At 42.2% G+C, this 26,067-nt stretch overlaps 1 protein-coding gene across 1 annotated transcript; it reads left to right on the top strand.

Annotated features, from left to right (window-relative positions):
* Positions 1 to 75: 75 nt before the first annotated feature.
* ACE2 (angiotensin converting enzyme 2) lies at positions 76 to 25,861 on the top strand. The gene is made up of 18 exons (XM_035115827.2): positions 76 to 427; positions 1,731 to 1,889; positions 3,146 to 3,239; positions 5,672 to 5,815; positions 7,147 to 7,259; positions 7,600 to 7,708; positions 7,840 to 7,937; positions 10,856 to 11,025; positions 11,513 to 11,739; positions 12,619 to 12,763; positions 14,907 to 15,005; positions 15,929 to 16,051; positions 16,964 to 17,136; positions 18,545 to 18,603; positions 19,685 to 19,785; positions 22,010 to 22,135; positions 23,092 to 23,286; positions 24,672 to 25,861. The coding sequence occupies exons 1-18, from the start codon at positions 245 to 247 to the stop codon at positions 24,772 to 24,774; spliced, it is 2,421 nt and encodes an 806-aa protein (XP_034971718.1). The 5' UTR covers positions 76 to 244; the 3' UTR covers positions 24,775 to 25,861.
* Positions 25,862 to 26,067: the final 206 nt, after the last annotated feature.

The following is a 26,067-nucleotide window of genomic DNA, read 5'->3' as shown; positions in this document are numbered from 1 at the left end:
CTCTCCAAAGTTAATTATTCACTTTTGCATACTTAATTTAAAACACACACACACAAAAAAACCTCCACACCTATCCTAGGGTCTGCCTTTTTGCTAGTTTAAAGGTATAAAATGCCCGGTAGATAAGATTCTGCCTCTTTTCCCATAGCCAACCTACATACGAAGGCTGATGAGACAAGCGCTAATAAGGAAGCCTTCTTGAAGGAACCTCGTTCATTTGATATTTCTTGGCCCAAGAGGAATTATGTTGGCCCAACTCTGCCTTATCTGGAGCTTGGCTCTTCAGACTGTAGCAGGGGATGTGGTTCAAGAGGCTACAGATTTTCTGATGCAATTTAATGCCCGTGCAGAAGACCTGTCTTATGAAAATTCACTTGCTTCATGGAATTATAACACCAACATCACGGATGAGAATGCCAGAAAGATGGTGGGTACCTTTGACTAGTGTTTGTTATTGTGTTTAGGAAATAAATATAAGCATTGGAAAGATAAAACAATATACTGTAATATGGCAACCCTACAACATAAGTAGCAATCCATTGCTACTGAGCATGTTCACTCATCATTGGGCTCTCTTTGTTAGTGGCAGCTAGCCCTTTAGGTTTTTTTTTAATGCTTTCTACGGCAAGATCGATGCACTCCTGTAGAACTAAAAGGAGTCTCCTGAGCATGTACAGACCTCCCTCATTATTCAGTTGCAATATTTTGGCTCCCTTTCTGTCAACACCAATAATTTTATAGTATAAAAATACTGGCATAATGAGCAGTTCTAGATGGGACTGAGAGGAAGGCAGATCTTCCAAACATCCCTATTTTCCAGGGACACTTCTGGATTTAGAGAAGCCCGTCCCAGTTTCTGATTCGATCCTGGAATGTCCTGTTTTTTCCTTATGACATCCCTGATTTCCTCAGAGAAATGTTGGAGGGTAATGAGTTATGTGACCCTCGAGCCAAGGAGATAAGTAACCTCTGAAGGCAGCCCTGTATAGGGAAGTTTAAAAAAAAATGTTTAATGTTTTATTGTGTTTTTATATATGTTGGAAACATGCCCAGAGTGGCTGGGGCAACCCAGTCAGGTGGGCAGGGAATAATAATAATAATAATAATAATAATAATAATAATGGAATAGGATTTTCCGATTTTCATTGGAGAAATGTTGGAGGGTAGGGGAAGGTGCAGAGTGAGTTCCAAGAGAAAGGCAGAGAATAATTTTACACTTCGCCAGGAACAAAGGACAGTTTAGCCCAGAAAGAACACTCCTTTGACCCTGCTTAATGAATGCCAGAGACTGCAGTAGACTAACAGTAACTCTTTTATCGCTTAAAAGAAGTGACACATCAGCTTTAACAAACACAGAGATTCAGACCTTACTTGTGCTCCAGGGCCCCTCCTTTTTATTGCACATCCACAATGATTTATGCTCACAATGCTATTGGGGCAGTCATACACAATCTCAGTTTCAATACTGTTTGCGCCTACAAAAGTTTTGAGGTGGTCTATCTAGCTCAGTTCTGTCTACACTGACTGGCAGGTGCTCCTCAAGGTTTCAGGGGAAGTTTCCGCCCCCCCCCCCGTCCTACCTGGAGACCCCAGGAATTAAACCTGTGACCTCCTGCAGGCAAAGAGGTTTTCTACCCCTGAGGCTATGGCCCTTCATCTGTTCCAACATTCTAGGCATGTCACACTTTCCTGCAAATGAATAATCCAGAATTCAAATGGATCTTTTCCAGAACGCAGCAGGCTCCATATGGTCAAAGTTCTATGAAGAAGTCTCCCAAAATGCCAGCCGTTTCAATGTGGATGACTTTTCCGATTACGCTCTCAAACTCCAACTTCAGTCTCTACAGAGCAAAGGGTCATCTGTATTGCCTCAAGAAAAACTTGACCAAGTATGTTGCTAAATATCCCTGTTGAAAGCAATCCATTACGTGGTGGTTACAAAATCATTTTTGTTGTTAATTCATTCTGGTAATATAAACTACGTGCTGTTATGGGAACTTACACACATTCATGACAAACCATGCTGGAAAACTGCAAACAAGTACTTTTCAGTTTGCAAAATGACTATTTCAGTCCATAATTTCCTTTAAAAAAATTTTTTTTAAATGTGCAGTCCCTGCTTAAGAATGGGAAACAGAGAAACTGAGAGAAACCAAAACTGATTCTTGGGGCTCTTTTGCTATCATCTGTAAGCCACGATGCCATACCACATTATATATAATTCTCATTCCTTATCCAAAGTATTTAATGAGGCTTGCACTCAGGTAGATGTGCTTAGGATCACAGCCTTAGGCTGCAATCCAAAACACACTTACCTGAAAGCAAGCCCCGTTGAACTCAGTGGGATTTCAGAGTAATGTGTAGAATTCTGTGGGAATTCAGAGTAATGTGCAGAATTGTCAATGAGGCATTTATTGCTTCCTGTCAGAAGGATAGATTGTTACCAATTCCTTTTGAAACAACATTATCACTGCTATTTTGTAACACACACACACACACACACACACACACACACACACACACACTGGTAAAAGGACTGCTATTCCCCTGGTATTCTTCCCATTGGTTGCATGAAGTAATCCTGCCAGACATGGTCTATCATAGAGCTAGGAGTAAGGAGTCAGAGGGATTAATTCTGTATCTGAAGTAATACAATGAGGCAAGCTTCCCCGTCAGCTATGATTCCAGGGCTAAGAATGGAGTGGGAAGACCCCAAACACAGGCTGCTGAGTGATATTGACAAAAAGCTTCTGCCAACCCAGTTGACAGAGAGGCGTGCAAGCGCAAGGGGCTATAATAACTCTTTGGGCCCACTCCTTCATGTTTCCATTACTATTTTTAAAGACCTGTAGAAAACCACTTGCCTGGTTATTTGTTGTAAGAATGAGCCGCCTCTATCCAGGCAGGAAAGTGAAATAGGGTTCATCTTTTGTTTCAAGCTACCCATCATGCTTGTTAGCAAATTGCCTAGTAAATAAATAAATAAATGGTCAGCTTACAGCCCTGCTGATTTTTTTTTTTGCAAGGCTAGTATTTTCAACACCTGTTCATTCAAATCCTTGAACCACCTACACCACTGCCACCTTTTGGATAAATAAAGCAGTGCTGTGTTTTCTTTTTAATAGTTTTCTTATTTAAATTGCAGCTCAATGCTGTTTTAGGAAAAATGAGTACCATCTATAGTACCGGGACTGTGTGCAAGCCAGATGATCCTTTTAAGTGTTTCCCCCTGGAACCAGGTACGGTATAAACAACAAGCTTCTCCTGCAGCAACCCCGTCGTCGCCTTTGACTGGACTTATCTGTCCAGGGGTCCTTTCCCTTTTACCTTTTTACTGCTGGAACAATAGTAAAACTGATGAGAAAGGGATTCTGTAATTCATTATTACCATCACTTCTCCAAAAAGCCATCTGGTATACCAATGTAAGTGGAACCAAGTAGGAGAGGTGGGGCAGGGTGAGAATCCCAGTGTCCCAGAGGGAGGACAAAGACTGAGGGGGCAGCGACAAAGAAGTGACTTGGCAAGCCCCACAGGGATAGAGCTGGCGGTACTCAGAATAGACCTATTACAATGAATGGCTATAACTTGGTCATGTTCATTCATTTAGGCAAACTCAGCTCTCCAGATGTTTTTGGCTTACAACTCCCATGATCCCTAGCTAGCAGGGCCAGTGGTCAGGGATGATGGGAATTGTAGTCCCAAAACATCTGGAGGGCCAAAGTTTGGGGATGCCTGGTCTACACTGAGTAAAACTCAGTCAAATGCCAGCATCTAGGAATGATTTTGTTCTGTGAACCGCCCTGAGACCTCTGGGTATAGGGCGGTGTATAAACTAAATAATTAATAATAAAAATAATTAAATAATAATAAGACGAAGGTCCATCAAGGATTTATGAATCACATAATAAGAAATTATCTTATTAAAGTATGGTGGAAATACCATAGGTTACTAGAACAAAAAAAAACCCTGGTGGGCAGCTCTACTTGAAATGATCTCAATAAAAAAAGAAAAATATGGAAAAAATAGGGGTATCATATGAGCAACTTTTAAGGGAGGAGCAAGGTCAATTACAACTGAAACCATATGAAGAACATAAACAGTTCTGCACCACCTGGCTACAATATTATCAATTATATGACAAATTTAACTCTGACAATAAAATAGGTTTCCAAAAAGAAGAAACTAAATTCCAGTTAAAATTTTTGAACAATCCCAACAAAATCTATCAAAAAATGTATAACTTATTACTTGAATGGGAACTCAAAGATGAACAAATTAAAGAAGTAATGATCAAGTGGGGACAGGATTTTGGATACGCGATTTCATTAGATCATTAGGGAAAACTTTGGAAATCAGATATTAACATTACCGCATGCATTACTATCAAAGAAAACATTATGAAGATGTTTTACAGGTGGTATTTAACCCCTGTAAAACTGGGGGAAAAAAATATAAACTAACATCAAATCTGTGTTGGAGATGTAAGGTATCATAGGGATCCTTATATCATGTCTGGTGGGGATGTGATAAAATTAATTTTTGGGGGGGAAATATACATGAGGAACTGAAAAAAATGTTTAAAACAACAATTGGTAAGAAGCCAGAAACATTCCTTTTAGGAACTATAACAAACGACATCCCCAAAGACATGAAGAGAATTTTTTTATATGCAACAACCACTGCAAGGTTACTGATTGGAAAAAAAAATTGGAAATCAGAAGAAGTACCAACATTGAAAGATTGGCAACATAACTTTTTTGGAATGATTGAATGAGCAAAAATGACGGCAACAATTAGAATGCAATTTAATCAAAATCTCAAACAGGAATGGAAATGTGTAGAAGAATACATGACCAAAAGATGCTCCAACAAGAATTTATTGATATGTATAGACTGATTTCACAAAGTTAAGTTAAGCAGATATATAAGAATGAATGCTAAATGATTAAGATACAAAAATGTAATCTCAATAATAAAGTTACAAAATAATAGCAAGGAAGTCACGCATGGGTGGAGGGAAGGCACAGGGCAAGAAATTAGAAGCAAAAAAGAAATGGATAAATGTTGGTACATAATGAAATCTGGACATGCGAATTTACAAATATAATGTATATGTATCATTATGTAAAGATTTCATATATGTATTGCAACATTAATAATAAATAAATAAATAAATAAATAAATATAAAAAGAATAATTAAATAATAATGAGGGGCTAAGTGAAATTGTCAACAGTACATACCTGGATAGTAGAACGGGCAGGCATGCAAGACACTTGGCCAGTCCCATCCACTTTGCTGAGTTATATTTTATTTCTATTTCCATTTTAGTAATTATTTTGAGATTTGCACATACACATATAATTTGGCATATTCAAGTGTTATGCAAATCTCTGTTCTCCCTTTTTTTGCCTCTCTCATCCGCTGAACTCTTAAACCTGCAACCTTTTATTGGGATTAATGTATTTTTGGACCTACTTGTGCAGGTATCTCCATCACTGAGGGTTGGTTGGCTGCATCTCCTTACAGAAAGGACACTTGGTGGTTGCATGTTCACCTTTGCTGCCATCTAATGTGTGATCCTTCCATATAGGAAGCAGTGTCATACCAGGGCAGACTGTCCATCTGCCGCACTGTTTCTGCTTCAGTAGTATGCTTTTATGGTGACAGGTTTGGATGAAACCATGGCTGTCAGCACCGATTACTTAGAAAGACTATGGGCTTGGCAAGGCTGGAGAGCTGATGTTGGCAAGAAGATGAGGCCTTTATATGAAAGTTATGTCCAACTGAAGAATGAGGTTGCAAGAGGGAATGGTAAGTTGCACTTTACGAAAACGGCTCCCCACGTACATGTGATCACAAGCAGGAAATTAAATCATTTCTCTTACTTGAAGCCATGTTTACAGTGGCATATGATGAGGCTGCACACTAGAATTTTAAAGTTTCTTGAATACCTCAATTATTCTTCCTTTTCATAGATTGCTAGACTTGTATATAGTTACAAGTCTACTTTTAGAAGACATCTGAAGGCAGCCCTGTTTAGGGAGGCTTTTAATGTTTAATAGATCACTGTGTTTTATTTTTCTGTTGGAAGCCGCCCAGAGTGGCTGGGGAAACCCAGCCAGATGGGCGGGGTATAAATAATAATAATAATAATAATAATAATAATAATAATAATATTAATACTCCCCAATTCTCCAAGTATATTTTCTTTTTGTTTTTTGGCAATTTGTTTTATATTGTGTTGTGAAACTATATTGCTATATGTTAGAAGTAAGCCACCCGGAGTGGTATTCTTTTTTCACTAGAAGTTCAGGATATAATTTTTTTAAATAAAATATATCGGTAAATCATCTTCGAGGCTGCAACGTTTACCAGCAATCAGTTTTCTGTAAGAAGGCTTATAGTGTTTTCTCATATTGTCATGCATCTGCAAATATACAGGCTGAGCATAGATGGAGACGCATTGTTTAACACTTCAGCAGACAAATCCCAAATTCAGTGATCCCACAACAGCTTTCTAGGGGAACAAGCAAAAGTTCAGTTCTGTGACTGCCCTTTCTCTGTCGCATTCCACTTCCAAGCTCAAAACTCGAGGCTGACCTTTTTACACAGGCACTAAGTTGGGTTACCCTATTCCTTATTGGGGAGAGGGGAATCCTATTTGAATATTTGCTGGGCATTAAAAGCCATTAGCATAGTATTTATTTCCCATGACAACGTATCACCTCTTATTTACCCAACAGAAAATATGCCCGATTAACCACCTGGAAGGCCATTTAGTCCAACCCTCATCTTAATTAATATGATGACATGCTTTCTAAACCAGTCATGGTCTGATCTCCTATTTTTCCATATTGTTCTTAAAAGTGTGGAAACTTAAAACCTTGGTTTCATGTGTTCAGAGCGACATAACACACTGCAAACAACAATTAACAATTCATTATCCTTGCCCTGGGCCATGATATTTCAAATGGGGACTTATTTGATTTTTGTGTATAATATATCATCCTTAACAGGCACAAAGAGGTCTCCACATATTTTAACACGACCAGTATTAATTTGGGGTTGCATTGGATCAGAGCCTGCAAAATGCGCTTTATGTTAATCTGGTTATGATGACTGGTTGTTTGGCTGCTTTTCAGGTTACGCTGACTATGGAGCTTACTGGAGAGGAGATTATGAAATAAAATTCCCAGCAGAGTATCAATACAGCAGTGACCAGCTGATTGCTGATGTGGAGCGTACATTTGAAGAAGTAAGACTACATTTCGGAGCGTGGGGTGGGTTTCGTTTTTGGTTTGTTGTGCTTTTCTGGTTCATTCAAAATATGACTTTAGTCAGTTTGCTATCAGAAAGCTTCTCTGAATCACGCAAATCATTAACATCACTCAAGGAAAGGCAGCGGTTATGAAGCTCACTGGGTGAAACTGAGCCATGCTCCAGCCTAACCTACTTTCCCCCATGTTGTTGGGAGGAAAGGTAGGATACAAATGGGATTCTTAATTTTCAAGCTCGCCAAAATGGAAACATGAATGAAGTAACACCCAATGTGAAAAATTAAATAGAGCTCCTCTCTGTGGGGTTTTCTTTTTCAGATAAAACCTTTGTATGAGCAGCTGCATGCCTACGTAAGGCATAATCTCCAGAGGACCTATACCTCGGACCGCATTGACCCAAATGGATGTCTTCCTGCTCATTTACTTGGTATGGAAATGTTCCTTTAGTAGCCATGGCTGTTGCACTGAAGGCCAGGCATGGGTCTCTCTAGGACCCAACTTGCAGCTTATAGCTTATAAATTTTGTATTTATTTGTTATTCTCCTTTTTCTGTTGAAGGTGACATGTGGGGTAGGTTTTGGACAAATTTATACCCCTTAATGGTTCCTTATCCAAATAAACCAAACATTGATGTGTCTTCCGCCATGGTGGAGAAGGTAGGATACGCACAAATTGTCAACTGATTATGCTCAAACTAATACTTGGCAGTTTATGAACATGAATTTTCACCCTGGACTTCAGCTCTGAAAGGCAAATTCATGATCTTATGACTATGCCATTAGCTTTTATTAGTCTTTAGTAGTACAGTGGTACCTCAGGATACAAACACCTTGGGTTACAAGCTCCGCTCACCCGGAAGTAGTACCCCGGGTTAAGAACTTTACCTCACGATGAGAACAGAGATTGTGTGGCGGCAGTAGAAGGCCCCATTAGCTAAAGTGGTACCTTTCAGGTTAAGAATGGACCTCTGGAATGAATTAAGTTCATAACCCGAGGTACCACTGTATACCTCAGTTCTCAGAGTGCTGATGCTTATGTGGTCTCAAGAGGAAAGTATCGACTTGGGGACCCCACAATTTGCAAAAATACAAAAGATCTGGGGAACACACCCTCAAAGCAAGGATGGAGAACCTATGCCCCTTCAGATGTTGTTGGACTCCAACTCCTATCATCCCCAGCCTTATCATTATCATCACCATCACCATCATCATTATTAATGGCTTGGCCAGTGGTCTGGGATGATTGGATTTGTAGTCCAGCAACACCTGGAGGGCCATAGGTTTCTCATTCCTGCTAAGAAAATTCACCCTCCCCTCAAACAACAACAACAACAACAACAACAACAACCTAGCCAATGAAGCCTGAGCATGCTCAGTGACCACAGAATGCTGGTTGACTGTTAGGAGAGGAAGCAGAAAAACAGGTGGGAGAGGAAATGGAACAGAGTATCCAAAATTACAACCTTTTTGTTGCATGTACATCTTGTGTAACTGTCATACTTTCCTCTAGAGCTGTGCATGGCACCTGCTGCTTTGATGGGTAAGCCAGACACATATGGTTGATGTCTTCTAAAACATTCTTATTGATAGTTACAGGTAGGTAGCCGTGTTGGTCTGAGTCGAAACAAAATTAAAAAATTCCTTCAGTAGCACCTTAAAGACCAACTAAGTTTTTATTTTGGTATGAGCTTTCGTGTGCATGCACACTTCTTCAGATACATGCATGATCTTTAAGGTGCTACTGAAGGAATTTTTTTATTTTGTTTCGACTCAGACCAACACGGCTACCTACCTGTAACTAGAACTATGGAAGGCACCACATTGAGCCGCATGAAATGGAAGTCCATCAGGTATCTGAAGAAGTGTGCATGCACACAAAATCTCATACCAAAATAAAAACTTAGTTGGTCTTTAAGGTGCTACTGAAGGAATTTTTTAATTCTTATTGATGTCTTCCTTTTCCTCTTCTTAGGACTAATCAGTCCTGCCCTTCAATTCTTTGACATGTTTTACTCAAGAGTAATGACTTCTAGGCAAGCCATGGCTATTCGCTGACCATGTTACTTAATGTAAATACCAGATGGGTGGGGTATAAATAATTAAAAATTAATTATCACCACCACCACCATCATTATAGAGGGATATAAACTCATCAGATTAGCTGAGTCAGAGAACTGCATAAGACAAGAGGTTGCTGAGGAGGCTTCCGGTTCCGCCTGCAGGAATGGCTGACCTTTTTTCCATCCCTCCGACCTTCATGAGGAATTTGGCGGTTGCTAGGGGAGTAAATGGCAACCCCCTACCTCTCCGGGGGTTACGGAGAAGGCCCGCGGGCCCGCGATGCCCCCAAACCCACCCCGACTGTTCAAGGGGTGGGGGTGGGGCTTGGGCCGAGAGCACTTATGAAGTGTCGGAACTCCCGGACGCTAACCTGCATGGCGGGATCTCCACGATTAAAGAAGATAATTAGGTTTAAATTCATGGACATGCTTCAGAAGGAGGGGCAGAAGCTCTGTTTACTGCCAAGGAATTTACGCTGCTGAGGGTGAGAAGTCGAGGCTGTATTTTATCTGGAAGAAGGATTGATGGGGACGGAACGACAAGGGAAGTGAGCTTTTTTATTTTTTTTCATATCCTCTACGAGTTACTTCATACCTTCTCGGACGGGATGTCCTTGCTTGTTTGGAACAAATGAGAAATAAAAAAAGATCTGTGTGAGTAATGAACTTTATAAACTATTGATATTGAGTATACTTTTTGAAGATGTAAAACTGTTGAAGAGAGAAGCCCCCCTCTAATTGGATAGTAGGAGTGCCTGGAAAGCGTTCGGAGGATTTATGAGGTGCGACGCACTTTGAATTTGAACAGCGACCTGAAGCTAAGTTCAGCTATAGGGCAAGGAGAGCCACTAATTTATCAAGAGTTTATGCATAATGTGACGGCTGGGTCTTCTGCCTGGAAAAGCTGTAAATTTTATAAAGATCGTTAATCTACAAAGTTATGAGAAGAAAACGAAAGTGATTTGAGCTTTCTAAGATGGCGCTGCTCCGTGTTGAAAGACCGACGCAACAGGGACGCTCCAGATCAAGAAGATTTATGGGGAGGCCGGACTGATTAAAACTCACACAGGAGGAAGAATATATGTGAAATCTCGTTTGATACTTATCTCAGCAGCTGGGGAAAAATCGGATGAAAGAAGAAAACATCTTTGGGATTGTAGGGGAAAGATCAGGACTATTATAGACTTAGAGTGACGATCTGGACTTTAGAAAAAGACGGCAGTGAACAGTTGCGAGGAATCCCCAATTTTCTGAAGCATGGGAACCCCGAAAATTTTAGATGATTTGGCATAACATTCGGTTTGATTGATATGTATTTGTATAATTTAAAATAATGGATGTGAAATAATTGTTTTTTAATTGGAAAATTAATAAAAATAGATTATAAAAAAAAGACAAGAGGTTGCTGAAGCCAATGTGGCGTTTAAACTAGAATAGTAACAAAATAGAAAAAGATACCGCTTAGCACTTGAGATATTAGTAACAGTTAATGCCTAAATCCTGACCTTTTTTCAGAACTGGAATGTAACAACCATATTTAAAGCTGCAGAAAGTTTCTTCGTCTCCGTTGGACTCTTTGAAATGACTGAAGGTTTCTGGAACAATTCCATGCTTGTGGAACCCGGGGATGGCAGGAAAGTTGTCTGTCACCCCACAGCTTGGGATATGGGGAAAGGAGACTACAGGTACTGGAAGGCCCTAAGATTTCCTCCCTACTTATTCCCATGGAGCATTTGCATACAGACCACAGGAAAATGAAAACATGGGTGCTTATAGGACTGGAAGCTCCCCTACATATTGATGAGTCCTGATATGACAGTTGTCCTTCAATTTATATAAAAGATAAAAAAAATGGTATGATAAGGAGATAAGGGGTTTGCATTTGGGTGTGAGAAACCCAGATTCAAACCCATTTATGCTTACTGAGCAGTAAAATCACTACATGCTAGCACAGAAAGTATTTTTTAATCTGCCCTGAGTGCACTGTAGGAACTTTCTCACCCACCCACTACGAACAGCAATTTCTAGGTCTAAAATCCATTAGGAGCCCAATTTAGAGCTTGCCCATAAAAGAGTAGATTGATCGTGAGGGCACCTGATTCTTCTGGACAACCAATCAAAGCATTACCCGAAAAATTGATGCAGTTTTGCCTGAACTGCATTTGTCTGCAGGATCAAGATGTGCACCAAAGTGACAATGGATGACTTCTTGACAGCACACCACGAAATGGGGCACATTGAATACGATATGGCCTATGCCAACCTTTCTTACCTGCTAAGAAGCGGTGCGAACGAAGGCTTCCATGAAGCTGTAGGAGAGATCATGTCCCTTTCTGCAGCCACCCCCAAACATTTGAAATCTCTCGGCCTTCTGGAGCCCACCTTTCAAGAAGACAGTGGTGAGTTGGTTATGTCAGGACGATGTTGATGTCAGCCATTTCGGTACAAAATGTTCACGACAAAGCAGTGTGATTGTAGTAAAAATGTTGGGAGACATTTGCAATACTTCAAGAAAGTGTAGATTTCAAAACATTTTCAGTATTATAACAATATGGTTTAGTTTGTGTTTTGAAATTAATTATTTGTTCTTTGGCAAATTATTAATCACTCAGCCTTTTTTGTTGCTTTTTAAGCATTTCCCCGTGTATCATCATCATCATCATCATCATCATTATCATCATCATCATCATCTATTTATTTATACTCCACCTTTTTCCTTCGTGGTTTACAGATTAGAAACAAGAACTGCTAAAAACATAGAAAAGGGAATCATTTAAATGCAATTAAACATTGATAGAATTCAAACTATATACATATATATCTGTTTAAAACATACATTTTAAGAACGATTTTAAGCATTCATGATTTGTTCCCCTACAGCCTTTTTGAATCAAATGATAAGCAATAACAACCACAAGGGCCAGTATTGCTATTTATTTTTATTTAAAGTATTTTTACTGCACTCTTCAACCACAAATGTTTTTTCTCAGAGTGCCTTACAATGATAGCTAAGAAGCCAAATCCAGCTTTCTGGCTAAGAAGCTAAAAAAAGACACTACTCAAAAAAGAAAAGAAATTGGGAGGAATTGAGAAGCAAAAAGCCAACCAAGGCACTGCTACTTCTTCATTCCAAGCATGGAAACTTCATTGAGGGGATTTGGGGTGATTTTTACCAGACTTTGCTTTGCAGGATTAGAACTGCAATGAAAGTTTGAATCGGCAGCTCTCAGAAGTTAAATTCTCTCTTCATCCTGTCAGTTGTCTGTGCTCTTTTCCAGAGACGGATATAAATTTCCTGTTGAAGCAAGCGCTCACTATTGTTGGAACGTTGCCTTTCACTTACATGCTAGAGAAATGGCGGTGGATGGTATTTTCCGGCGAAATCCCAAAAGAACAATGGATGAAGAAATGGTGGCAGATGAAGCAAGTACAGGTTTCTTAATAATCTGTTGATTAGTCAATTTGCATGTCAAAGCCCCAAGACACCCCCATGAGAATAAAGACACAAGGACACAGAATTTCAGGTTAATGTTAATGGGCAAAATTTAGGCCACAACTTTATTGGTTACAGAATGTGAGCGGTATTGGCTTAGGCATTGGCACCCACAGACTATACCTGACTCCTTCCTGCCTCGCAGGGAGTCTGGAAAGGGGCGAATCAGCGTCGGTCGCGCTGTAGTTTAAATTGGCCGGTCATGCCCCCAAGCCGCCTGATTGGCCGCTTGGCTACCTGGCATGGCCGGGGCTCCTCAGCGTACCCCACGCTGAGGGGGGAGGCTTGGCGGCTCACCCGCAATGCGTCCCCACTAAGAGGTGGAGCCGATTTCCCAAACCAAATAATGGATATCATACATTGATTTTTTTTGGGGGGGGGGACTCCAAATACAAGGAAGTCCAATAAGTTCATTTTTCATTATTTTTTAAAAATGCCAAGACTATTCAAGCCAATGCCCCTTGTTCTATAAAGGTTGCTTATGAACTTTTATAGTGCTTTGCAACTAGAAAGTGAAGGAAGTTTATCAGGCAGGCCTGATAGCTCTCTGATCTTTATTCTTGTCTGTTTGTTTCATACCTGACCTACAAGAGAAGGTTCCAGGAAGGTGGGTTACAACAATACAAAGTAAAATAATTTATAAGAAATATTAAAAAACCAAATAAAACAATTCCAGTCAAAAGCAGCACAGTTAGGTCAAATGCAAACAGGAGAGGTGGGGTTCCCACAAAAACACCTTAACTGTCAATGTACCTCAGAGTACTGGCAAAAGTACTGCTGTCAAGGAGGGCTGCTTCAATAGTCATCAGCGCTACCTTTTCTCCACAGTACTTTGTGGCCATTTGCTAGAAGATGCTCTCCAGGTAGGGTGCTTGTTTATGCCATTCCATGACAGGTACATGTGTCCTGTGTGTGATCAATTGTGCATTTTCAAGCCACTCTACTCATGGGTGTAGCCAGGATTTTTGTGGGGGGGGGGGCTTTTGTTAGGGAGGTGGAAGCTCAGTTTGCTATGTATTTTTGTTGATTTTTTATTGATTTGGGGGGGCAGCTGCCCCTCCCTGCCCCCCTACACGCATGGTTCTGCTTCAATTCTTGCAAGCAGAACTGAGGTGGGCAAAGTCTGTTGGGAACAGACTATGGTTGCCTCAATTCTACTCTCACCCCTGCAAGCTCCTACCAACATTTGACCTCCTCCCCCTGCAAGACTAAACATAACCCTTAACTTGTGGGAGGGGGATAAGGAGATAGGGGAGGCAGTGATGAAGTAAAGGAGAGATGTGTGGTGTGCCTCTCCCATCCACACCCACCCCGCCCCGGGGATTGGGGACTTGGCTACAGTTCTCAGAAGCTCCAGTGGAAGGATGTCTGCCCTGTGTGTCATCCCCAAAGATGAGGGAGAAATGTGATTCAGTTTGCATATAAAGGCGAACTTAACATATTTGAACAAAATGCAAACTGAAAACCATCTCTCCCCTGAAATGTGCTCTTCTCCAAATTTGGCAATGCACTTCTCCAGGCCAGCAGAGACTCAAGGGATGGGGCTTCCTCCTACTCAGAAGAAGAAAATGATGACGAAGCCAGTTGTCTTTGGCCAAAGGGGTAGGAGGATATCACTGTTCATAGGAGCTATTTCTAGGGGCTTTTGGAAGGAACAGGGCCCATTTTTAGTGTTTGACTGGGTCCCAAGTGTAGTGGGAGGGTGATCAACCATCCCTAGTTTTAGGCCAAGAGATTCTCTGCCAACCAGTCCTCTAGTTCTGTACACTGTGTGATCTCTCTAGGTAGGCAGGCCAGGCAAAAGCACAAATCACTTCCCTTTATAAAAGCAACTCAACTTGTGTGGATAACCACAGCAAATGCTGTTAAAATTCACTGGGTAGTATTCACCTAACCTTTATCCAGAGAGACCCATTGAAATTAATGAGCATAAGAACTCCGGTCTACAGGTCTTAGTTGACTACTGCTTTGTTTATTAATTTACACTTCAATCTATCAGAGATGCGCGTGCCTTTATACCTCACTTCCTTCTCAAATACTGATGGAAACTCCTAACATTCCTCTTCTCGGCAGGCGAGAGATAGTAGGTGTAGTGGAACCAGTGCCCCACGATGAGGAATATTGTGACCCTGCAGCTCTCTTCCATGTAGCCAATGACTACTCTTTCATAAGGTATGTCAAATGAGCCCCTTACTCCTGTTGACCTTTGTTATTAAACCAAACAACAACAACAACTCTGCTATTGCATAGATTGCTTTTTAGAATACAAACAGTCGGTCTGGCAACAAAATGTGGCAGCGTATCCTCTGAATAGGCTCCTGTGCAGGGTTCCAGCAAACATTCTGCTCCCCTCTCCCTTTTAAGCATTTTTGTTTTCTAACTGACACTCAGCATTCTGTAGCTACTACACATGCCAAGTCCTCATTGGACAATTTCTGGAGGTTGTTCCACCATAAAGCTTTTTTTTTTTTTTAAGTTGTACTTCTGCAACATTGAAGTGTACCTGAACATGCTGATACCCCCCTCCCCGGTTTCTTGGTTGGCCTGTTTTGTCTCCAGTTCAGTTGGCACTCAACCAACTGAACTAGCAATTTCTGTTCTCACTTCAGCACATGCATACAGAAGGTCCCAGGCTCAGTTTCTGGGGGCTCCACATAGAGCTAGGAAAAACACCTCCCTGAAGACCTGCCACCAGTCAGAGCAAATGGTACTGAGATAGATGGACAAATGAACTTACTTGGTATACAGCTGCTGCTTCCCATGTTCCTAAATTAAGAATAATACAGCTGCCTTTAGACTTCTACTCATTCCATTTGCATCCCCATCTCTTCATTATTCTCCATTGCCCAGTTTAAAACCCCAGGTGTTGACAGGGATGTGTAATTCACCAATGTCTAGGTGCTGAGACCACTAGGCCTGAGCTGTGGTTTGTTTCCTTAAATAAAGATTAACTCTGGTGATTTATTGTTTTTTTGTTGCTGACCAACGCCTGACTTAAGCCCTGACAAATTATTTCTCCCCTTTCCCCTCTCTCTCTCTCTCTCTCTCTCTCTCTCTCTCTCTCTCTCTCTCTCTCTCTCTCTCTCTCTCTCTAGATATTACACAAGGACAATTTACCAGTTCCAGTTTCAAGAAGCACTTTGCAAAGCTGCAGGCCACACAGATGAACTTTACAAATGTGACATTACTAATTCCACAGCAGCTGGTGACAAGTTGGGGTAACAAAATACTGCATAAAACATGGAAAGAAAACATGTCCTATATTTTAATTTCTCCTTAGTGGCAACTCTGGGATGGACGGAACCCCAGTCTGCCTCCACTTGAAAATCTGGGCTGCTTTGCAAAGCAGAGCTGGGAGAAATCAGCAGATGATGAGAGAGTAATTAAATCTTCTCTCATCTGCAATTTCCTTCTCTTGCCCAGATGCCTTATGGTAGGAATAGGCAGACTTTCAGGCTTGCGGGATACACTTTCTTTGTTTTGTATTTTACTAGATCTCTTCGGATCACTTACTGGAGCCACATGTTTGCATACTGGCTCAGTGGGGCAGACGTACGCTTATATTTTAATTTTTTTATTTTGAAGTAAAGCTACCCCTGAGTACACATTTTGTCCAAGGGTTTGTTTTTGTCACCAGAATAACTGAGGTCCACTCTTGGCTTCCCCACCCCACAAGCTTCCTTCATTTCAGCAGCCAGACATGCAGAGAGAGACTTTTTATTGTTCCTATTGTTAAATAACTGGAAGTCAGAAGCATATATAGATGGTAACGTAAAGCCTGCTTTCTGCAGGGGAACTCAGTCATGCAGCCCATCTGGTGGACTGCCTATCAGCTGATAATAGGTGGTCACTTCAAGTCTCACTTGGCTTGGATAATATTTTGCGACACTACCAAAAAAGAAATTGGCCACCAGGTGTCACAGTAACACTAGTGGATTGAAAGGTGGGCAGGAACCGGCAGAGCTGGGGGAATCCAGGATAGAGAGTTAAGAGAAAGCACGGGCTTCGTTTTTAGTTGAGAATTTCATTTCGGTCCTTCCTCTCTGTCTGGTGCCACCTTGCGGTCTTGGCAGTCACATAACAGCATGCATGTGGATGGTGTTTCATGCTTACTTCTTTATAAACCACAGGGCCATGCTTGCCTTAGGAAGATCACGGCCTTGGACCGAGGCATTAGAATCAGTGACGGGAGAGAAGACAATGAATGCAAAACCATTGCTCCACTACTTTCAGCCTCTCCGATTGTGGCTGGAGAAAGAGAACGCTGGCAGACGGATTGGCTGGGATACAGCCTGGACTCCATGTAGGTTCATGTTGCATCGGTGGTGTGAGTTGTATGTGCACAACTAGTTGCCTTCACCACCTTTCCCCAGGAGGACAGGTCTTCTTCCTGTGTCTGTATCGTCTGGGTGGTGATCATTATGCAAGACCCACTGAAACATTCTTCGTCCACCCTCTTCGATTACATCTAGGAGGTTTATGTTTTAAACCTCTGAAGAATTCCATTATCATTCCACCCACTATTACTTTTGAACTTTTTGTTGGCATCAGGACTTTGTTGAATATCTAGTCTATTGCTGAATGGTTAAGTTGCGTAAACATTTATCTTACACAGTGTATTTATTCTATGAATCTGGCCTATACATGGCTTTGTTAATTATTTGGCTTAGTTGACTGACCATGAGTTCATTCCTTTAGATTAGCTTTCGAGTAAATTCCTTGTTGCATTTTCCAGCCAGTGTGTGGTGGAGAAAAGCACCAACTCCACTAGCAATTTTCAGGGATAGACAGATTGATCTCATTGCCCCAAAGGCTGGGAAATTGTGGTATACAAAAAAAAGGGGGGGGGAGGGGAGATCCATTAAAAATACAGCAAGGCGGAATGCAACACAATGTTACAGTAAGATCAATATTAAAAAATCAGTGAAAACATCCATGAACACACCATAAATTACTGGGTAGTAAAAACAAATTCATGTTTCAAAGGCTCATCTAAATGTCATTTTTCAAAAGGTATCTAAAAGAAGGCAGGTAGGATTCCCGCTGCTGGACGTCTATTGGCAAGGAATTCCACAGTGGAGTTCCACAGGGGAAACCCAGCCAGATGGGTGGGGTATAAATAATAAATTATTATTATTATTATAGCCTGGCGTGCTATGGTCCGTGGGGTCACGAAGAGTCGGACACGACTAAACGACTAAACAACAACAAATTATTATTATTATTATTATTATTATTATTATTATCATCATCATCATCATCATCACAGGGCACTCCTGGTACAGGCCAACCAAACTTCAGCACCATAGGGGTCCATTTCAGAGGAGATCAGTGATTGGAGATTGAAGTGAAGCATTAACAGAACCACTCTCAAAAATCAAGTCAGAGATGTGCTCAGAAGTAAAGAGAATTTGTAGGTCAGGTCACATGAAAGTGTCTAACATTGATAAAACTCTACAATATCTTTGTACCCCAGCACATGGTCTCTGCTGATGGATGCAGCGTAAACTAGTGGCAAGATGCACATCAGGCATCTATGACCAGAACCAAACACGTAACCATCTCCGTATAATAATGATATATGTTGTGGTTATACACAAGCTATCAAAACACTGACAGTGCTTTTTTTTGGCATTAGCTATATGTATGTTCTGGAAATGAGTTTGGAATTCTGTGTCAAGACTTGTTTGTTTTACTTCATTTTAATCCAGATTCTGATTATGCAATCAAAGTGAGGATCAGTCTGAAAACAGCCCTGGGAAGCAATGCAGTGAGTAAATTCACAGGAAGATTATGATGATATGTTATGAAATAACATGAACACAGTGGTGGAGCTAAGGAGGGTGGGAAGGGTGGATCGTTCCCGGGTAGCAGTGGGCCTGCCGCATTCCTCCTGGGTGCCCTCCAGCTGGAAGGGATGCAATGACTGGGACGCCCTGCCCGAAAAAGCAGGCTGGCTGAGGCTCAGGGAGTCCAGCCACATCTGGAGGGCCGAAGGCTCTGTGAAATTGCTCAATGGAGCTCCAAGTTCATGGGGGGGGGGAACCAATTTGAAATGGCCACAAAATCGATATCCAAAAGCCACCACAAGTGCAAATATGATTTCAAGCTCTGTTGTTGAAAGGTTAAAAGAAAGGCAATTCAGGATGGGAGCGGTGAGGACGTTTTAAAAAATGAACAGTGATGAATGAACAGAACCAGCTATAGTGGGGAGAACAATCGTGGCTCAGTCTCCTTTTCCTCTTTTGCCGTTCCACATGCCCAGCACGACCCTAATAATAACTCTTCTTCAAATGTATTTTGTCTACACATCTCTGCCATCTTATTTCTGTATTTAATGTTTGTTCTCATCTCCAGAAACAGGTATGCACTTTATAACCACAAGGGTGAACTCTGAAGGTCAGGAATGGAGATGAAGCAACTAGCAGGATACTAGGCTACTCCAAGTGTGATGCAGACTAGATTGGTTTAGGATAGCAGAGGCAATGTTCCCTAGAGATGGATGGTTCCCTCATAACTTCTTCATTTGTCCAGTCTTATTTCCAGTTCGTCTGACTTCTGTAGTTTGGTGCATTTTTCAAAGTTCTCCCCTCTATTATAATGGACATTTGTACACTATTCTCACTGTGAACAGGAATGTGTTTTAAGCTTCTAGTTCTTAATTTTACCATTTATCCATTTCCCTATAATATAGCACAAGAAGTTAATCATATTTGATTTATTAGCCAAAAGCATGCTATACATAAATCATACTAAGGCAGAGTGTTTACTCCTTGCAGAGTCCATCTGTTTCAAAAGAGTTACAAGGTGACTGAGCCTAAGTCAATTGGACTTTTGTTTTGAATTTGCAGTACCCGTGGAATGACAACGAAATGTATTTATTCAAGGCAACAATTGCCTATGCCATGAGGAAGTACTTTTTGGACGAAAAAAAGGAAACCATAGCATTTCAGTAAGTTACTTCCTTTCATTTAGCTTTGCTGTGGGCAATTGCTATGCAGCACCTGAGAGAGTTCCAGATTCCCCCCCCCCCCTACAACAATGTCTTAACCAGTTTTCAAAATAGGAAAATGTACATACTTCAGTGCCCTGGGAATATTCAGAATTTACCTAAAAGGAAGCCCATCAAGGCAGGCACTTCTTCATCACAGGTCTGTTCTTGACGGCATAGCTGCCCCTTTGGTACTGTACTGCATTATATACTTTACAGAAGAGCCCGCCACGGTGCTCCGACTGACGGGTGGGCTCTTCCCCGGACTCAACTCTTGGGCCCCGGACTCTCAGCCTGGCGTCCCTGAGAGCCTGGCACCCGGGTGCCCCGTACCCCTAGCGTTTAGGGGTAAGACAGTCCTGGTTCTTATCTTGTGGAAAACGGAAGGCCCATAATGTAGTGGTAGAGCACATGCTTTGTAGGTAAAAAGGCTCTGACGTCTCTAGGTAGAGCAGGCAAAGATTTCTGTCTGAAATATTGGAATGTCAAAGTCACTGTAGACCAGCTAACCACCCTCTTGCAAGTTTTTATCTCCTGCCCCAAGACTCCACTGATTTTGATGTCAGCAAAAAAAAGGGGGGGGGAAATAAAGTAGGTTGTTGTTGTTGTTTAGTCGTTTAGTCGTGTCCGACTCTTCGTGACCCCATGGACCATAGCACGCCAGGCACTCCTGTCTTGCACTGCCTCCCGCAGTTTGGTCAAACTCATGTTCGTAGCTTCGAGAACACTGTCCAACCACCTTGTCCTCTGACGTCCCCTTCTCCTAGTGCCCTCAATCTTTCCCAACATCAGGGTCTTTTCCAACGATTCTTCTCTTCTCATGAGGTGGCCAAAGTATTGGAGCCTCAGCTTCACGATCTGTCCTTCCAGGGAGCACTCAGGGCTGATTTCCTTAAGAATGGATAGGTTTGATCTTCTTGCAGTCCATGGGACTCTCAAGAGTCTCCTCCAGCACCATAATTCAAAAGCATCAATTCTTCGGCGATCAGCCTTCTTTATGGTCCAGCTCTCACTTCCATACATCACTACTGGGAAAACCATAGCTTTAACTATACGGACCTTTGTCGGCAAGGTGATGTCTCTGCTTTTTAAGATGCTGTCTAGGTTTGTCATTGCTTTTCTCCCAAGAAGCAGGCGTCTTTTAATTTCGTGACTGCTGTCACCATCTGCAGTGATCAAGGAGCCCAAGAAGGTAAAATCTCTCACTGCCTCCATTTCTTCCCCTTCTATTTGCCAGGAGGTGATGGGACCAGTGGCCATGATCTTGGTTTTTTTGATGTTGAGCTTCAGACCATATTTTGCGCTCTCCTCTTTCACCCTCATTAAAAGGTTCTTTAATTCCTCCTCACTTTCTGCCATCAAGGTTGTGTCATCTGCATATCTGAGGTTGTTGATATTTCTTCCGGCAATCTTAATTCCGGCTTGGGATTCATCTAGACTCCACTGATTTTGATGTCAGCAAAAAAAAAAGGGGGGGGGAATAAAGTAGGTACAGCCCACTCTTTCCAGTCATTAGATCAATCATTTGATGAGGGGTGATAACCCCCTCTTCTATGCTGATTTTCTGGGATCAGCAGAATAGGGGGGAAGCTATGTCCCTGTGTGAGAATGTGGAGTGGCAACAGGCACCACTGGGCTGTGGCCCCCAGAGGGCTGGGAAGAGATGTGCGGCCCTCAGGCTGGAAAAGGTTAGCCACCCCTGAGCCTGATGAAACAATGGTCTGACTTGGTATAAGGCAGCTTCCTGTGAGCCTAGGAGACCCCATCACACTTAGCCGTACATTGATTTTTGCTGGGGGAAGACCCTTAAAATGGCATATCAATACATTGTGTGCATTTAAAAAAAAAACACCAATTGAACTGCATAGATTTTGTAAAACATTTTGTCACATGCAATGAGAGTTTTAAACCAGTGACTTTGGTCTTGCTAAGAACTCGTGGTGGTATAAAATGTGACTCAAGTTGGACACTTCTCAGGTGGAATATGTATGTTTGGATTGATAGCTAATTGAGTAATTTGCCTAAGTTACCTGTGTATATGAAACCATTAGGTAATAATCTACGTGTACAATCGATATATTCCAATGACAAATATGGAGATCTCTGGGACAGCATATTCAGAAATATCTGCATGGTTTTTTAAAGCTTGTAATTCTTCTAGTAAAGACATTTTTCTCCCCATAAGATCAACGGATGTCCATGTAGGTGACGTGACGCCACGAATCTCCTTCGTTTTTACTGTCAGCATGCCCAGTAATGGCACTAATGTCGCAGATTTTGTTCCCAAATCTCAAGTGGAAAGCGCAATCAGGTGAAAATTTTGCATTGCAAGGAATTAGCTTGCAAGTGAAATGGAAGAAGCGAGAGTGTAGAAGCTTGAATATTGGGGATATTTTTTTGGGGGGGAAGGACTTGCAATATATGCCTGGCTTCAATCCTACACTCACTTATCTGGGAATAAATCCCACTGAACTCAGTAAGGCTTACTTCTATATTGTTAAATAAACCCAGTCGAAATAAGTGTAAGCAAACATGGTTTGTCAATTTCCCATGAATTCAGTAGAAATGACAAACCATAGGTAAAGGTAAAGGGGCCCCTGACCATCAGGTCCAGTCGTTGCGGTGCTCATCTCGCTCTATAGGCCGAGGGAGCCAGCGTTTGTCCGCAGACAGCTTCCGGGTCATGTGGCCAGCATGACAAAGCTGCTTCTGGCGAACCAGAGCAGCGCACGGAAACGCCGTTTACCTTCCTTGCTTTCAAACTGCTAGGTGGGCAGGAGCTGGGACCAAGCAACGGGAGCTCACCCCATTGCAGGGATTTGAACCGCCGACCTTCTGATCGGCAAGCCCTAGACTCTGTGGTTTAACCCACAGCGCCACCTGGGTCCCTAGTTAATACAAATTCATAGTTAATACAAATTCAGCTTTTAAATCAGCTTTCAACTGCAATTTCAAATACTGGATTCAAATATAATGTCAGACCATGATTTAACTAAATAAACCAGTTGAAAGGGGTTGAAAATGCGGTCAACTTTGCACTCAATTGCAGAAAACCAATAGACAATAATGAAGAGGATAAGAACGACACTAGAAATATGTAAATATTTAAGCCATTTTTTCACCTTTGCATATATATATATATTGCATGCTTTCTCACATCAGACCAGCTTCACATTTTAGTAGAGAGACGGGAAATTTAGTAGAGAGACAGGTGAATCCTTGTTTACAATGTAATTAGATTCCCAACCCCAACACCTTTTTTGGCAGAATGTCTCGAGGACGCATCAATGAAGCTTTCCAACTGGATGACCAAACTCTGGAATTTGTTGGCATTCTTCCAACATTGGCGACACCTTACGAACCCCCAGTCACTATATGGCTTATAATTTTTGGAGTCGTCATGGGTGCTGTAGTGGTTGGAATTATTGCCTTGATCATCACAGGGCAGAGGAACCGAAGAAAGTAAGTGATGTTTTATAGGCAGTGCATCTCTCTTACACTGTACAAAAAAACTCTGTTCTGCACCTCTGTGCCTTCTGGATGTTCTTTACCATCATTCATGATAACTGACTACACTGGCAAAGGCGAATGGGAGTTGGGTCCACAGTATTTACAGTGTACCACATTGGCCATCCCTGATGTAAGAGATGGGAAAATATAAGGGAACCAAGTTTTGACCTGAATCTGCAAACTGAAAAGTCTATTGTTTTCAGTCCCTGTTAGTGAATTGAATCAGCCTATTGAACGTAGGTGTTTGTCAGAATATACCGTGTTTCTCATAAAATAAGACAACGTCTTATATTTATTTTTCCTCAAAAAACCCCATGGTGGCTTATTTTCGGGGGATGTCTTATTTTTTCGAGCGGGAGCCGGCAACAGTGCGCTGCGCCGAGCCCTGACCCAGCGGGACCCGGTGAGAGCCGGCAGCAGCGCGCCGCACGGAACCCGGTGAGAGCCAGGGAACAGAAAATAAAAATGGCAAGGCTGCCCTTGTAACAAAGCACAATAATAATACTGCGGAGCTGCGGAGCTCAGCAGGGTTCCGGCCCTCCCATTTGCGTGCTGCTGGGGAGCAGAAGAAACGCCGTGATCCAAGGAGCACGGCCGCGTCGGTAGAGCAGGAAGCAGCCACGGAGGCGGCTGTGAGAGAAGCGGTGGCGGAGGGCCCGGCAAGAGGCGGCTGCACGGGAGCGGCTTCGGGGAGCACAGCGCAGCACGAAGAGCCGGGTGAGAGGCAGCTGGGGCTGCAGGTGAAGCCCGTTATCTGTGTGGGCGACTGGGAGCGAGTGCCCTGAGCACTGTGGCGGTGGCGAAGAGGCGCCTGATCAGCCCGCCTCTCAGCTGATCGTCGGGAAGCCCCCGCCCCCGCAAAACACAGTGAGGCGGCCGTGAGGGAAGCACCGAGAGCGCCCAGGAGCGCGACTGCAGCGACGGTGATCCCAGCGGCTGCGGAGGTGGCTGTGGGCACGTGCCCAGCGCCAAAACACAGTGGCGGTGGCGGAGACGGCCACTGTGAGTGGCATTAAAAGAAGAAGGCCGCCAGCAAGCGCGCTGTTGCCTCTTGCCGGCTCTTCCGAAGGCGCTTAAACAGCTTCCTTTCCTTGCCAGACCTGCTCCCCCACTACGGCTTATTTTTGGGGTATATGTCTTATATTTAATCAACTCATGAAAAGCCTGCCATGTCTTATTTTGTAGGTACGTCTTATTTTATGAGAAACACGGTATATACAGCTCACATTAAGTATAACATTGCTTTTTCTCTAGTAAAAGTTCCCCCTTTGTTATGTGTGCACATGCTCATGGCTTTTATAGTTGAAACTCAAAAATAATTTCTCTTAAATGCACAGGAGGAGAGCAGCAGAAAACCAGTTAGTCCCAACTGCAGCAGTCAATCCGTATGAGGAAGTTGGAAAAGACAATCACGCATTTCGATCTGAAACAGCATTCTAAGAATGAAACCAGAAAAGCTAATATATGTCTTATTTATCACTGTGTGTCAATGCCAGCAATACAACACACGGAACTGTATTGCTTTGGATTGTGTTTTAAAAAATATAAAGGCTCTGTGTATGCAGGAGCAGATGGGACAGAGCACATCTGAGCACCTATGCAGAACTGATTGCTGGTGCTTATATTTAGGCAGACGAATCACCTGTTTTCAGAAAAGAAGGCATGAACTAGAGACCTACCCTTCTCTATGGACAAATGAGCTACTCAGCCCCTCCAACAAAGGAATAGGCACCCTCAATGCTTATAATTCCAACCATCTCTTCAGCATTGCACATGTGGCTCTTGCTCCAGGATATCTGAATGCTACATCCTGAAATCCAGTCCTAGAAACCCAGAAGGGCAGGATTCTTGATCAAGGCAAAACAGCCACACACATAAGCCAAAGTTATCAGGCCCCAGCTACAGGAGACAATCAATCTGTAAGAAGATCTCTTGTCTCTTCAAACGTTTGCAAAAATAACAGCGCAGGCCCTTTCCCCTGATGATAATCTCCCTGCCCCTCACTGGGAGTGGCTATTTGCCCCAGTAAGGAACCCTTATGGGCATGGTTGCAAACAGTGGGGAACATCTTGAAATATTGCTGACAACCTGCCATTCATTTAGGTGCATTTATGTCTCCATTCTAAACTCTTGTTTTCAACAGTCTTCCCTGAGTTTTTATCCAAACCAAATGCTGATGTCGTGGATGTCGGTATAAGACAGTCAACCAGGTAGCAAGCTTGAAACGCCTTTTGTTTTTATAAAAGTCAGTGGAGCCAGTTATGTGTTAACCTTGAAGCACTTATTATTATTATTTTATTTTTAAATCCAATTGTAAGAATTGTTTTCCTTTTATTCTAATATCCACAGCTGCAGAGATTTGGTTTTAGCTTAACTAGAGACACGGGTATGATATGTCCAAAAGAACACCAGTAAAGATATTTCTAAGATTATAACAATTGCAAAATTCTATAGATAAGGAGTAATACGTTCATGATACTGTACAATAATCTGACTGCTGCGCACAAGCGGATGTTTCTAACTAAATGTTACTGCTATTTAGAGTTGGGAAGGCCTGGGGAAAAAACTGGGGGGGGGGAGCAGGTTTTTTTTCCATTGCCCCCCCCCCCCCGGGAAAATTGAAAAAAATGTGTGGAATATTCAAACTATATCAAACTGTTATTTTCAATTTTCCGGGGGAAAATGGCTTTGGGGAAAACGGGGGGGGGGGTTGCTGGTTTTTTCTTCTTCTTC

The sequence above is a fragment of the Zootoca vivipara genome, chromosome 4 (assembly GCF_963506605.1).
Source record: "Zootoca vivipara chromosome 4, rZooViv1.1, whole genome shotgun sequence".
Taxonomy (NCBI): domain Eukaryota; kingdom Metazoa; phylum Chordata; class Lepidosauria; order Squamata; family Lacertidae; genus Zootoca; species Zootoca vivipara.
This window is presented reverse-complemented; position numbering and strand designations above follow the sequence as displayed.

Coding starts and splice junctions, on each gene's coding strand:
- ACE2 (XM_035115827.2), top strand. CDS start 245: ATGTTGGCCCAACTCTGCCTTATCTGGAGCTTGGCTCTTCAGACTGTA. Junction 11,740..12,618: donor CACCTTTCAAGAAGACAGTG/GTGAGTTGGTTA, acceptor GCTCTTTTCCAG/AGACGGATATAAATTTCCTG. Junction 15,006..15,928: donor AATGACTACTCTTTCATAAG/GTATGTCAAATG, acceptor CTCTCTCTCTAG/ATATTACACAAGGACAATTT.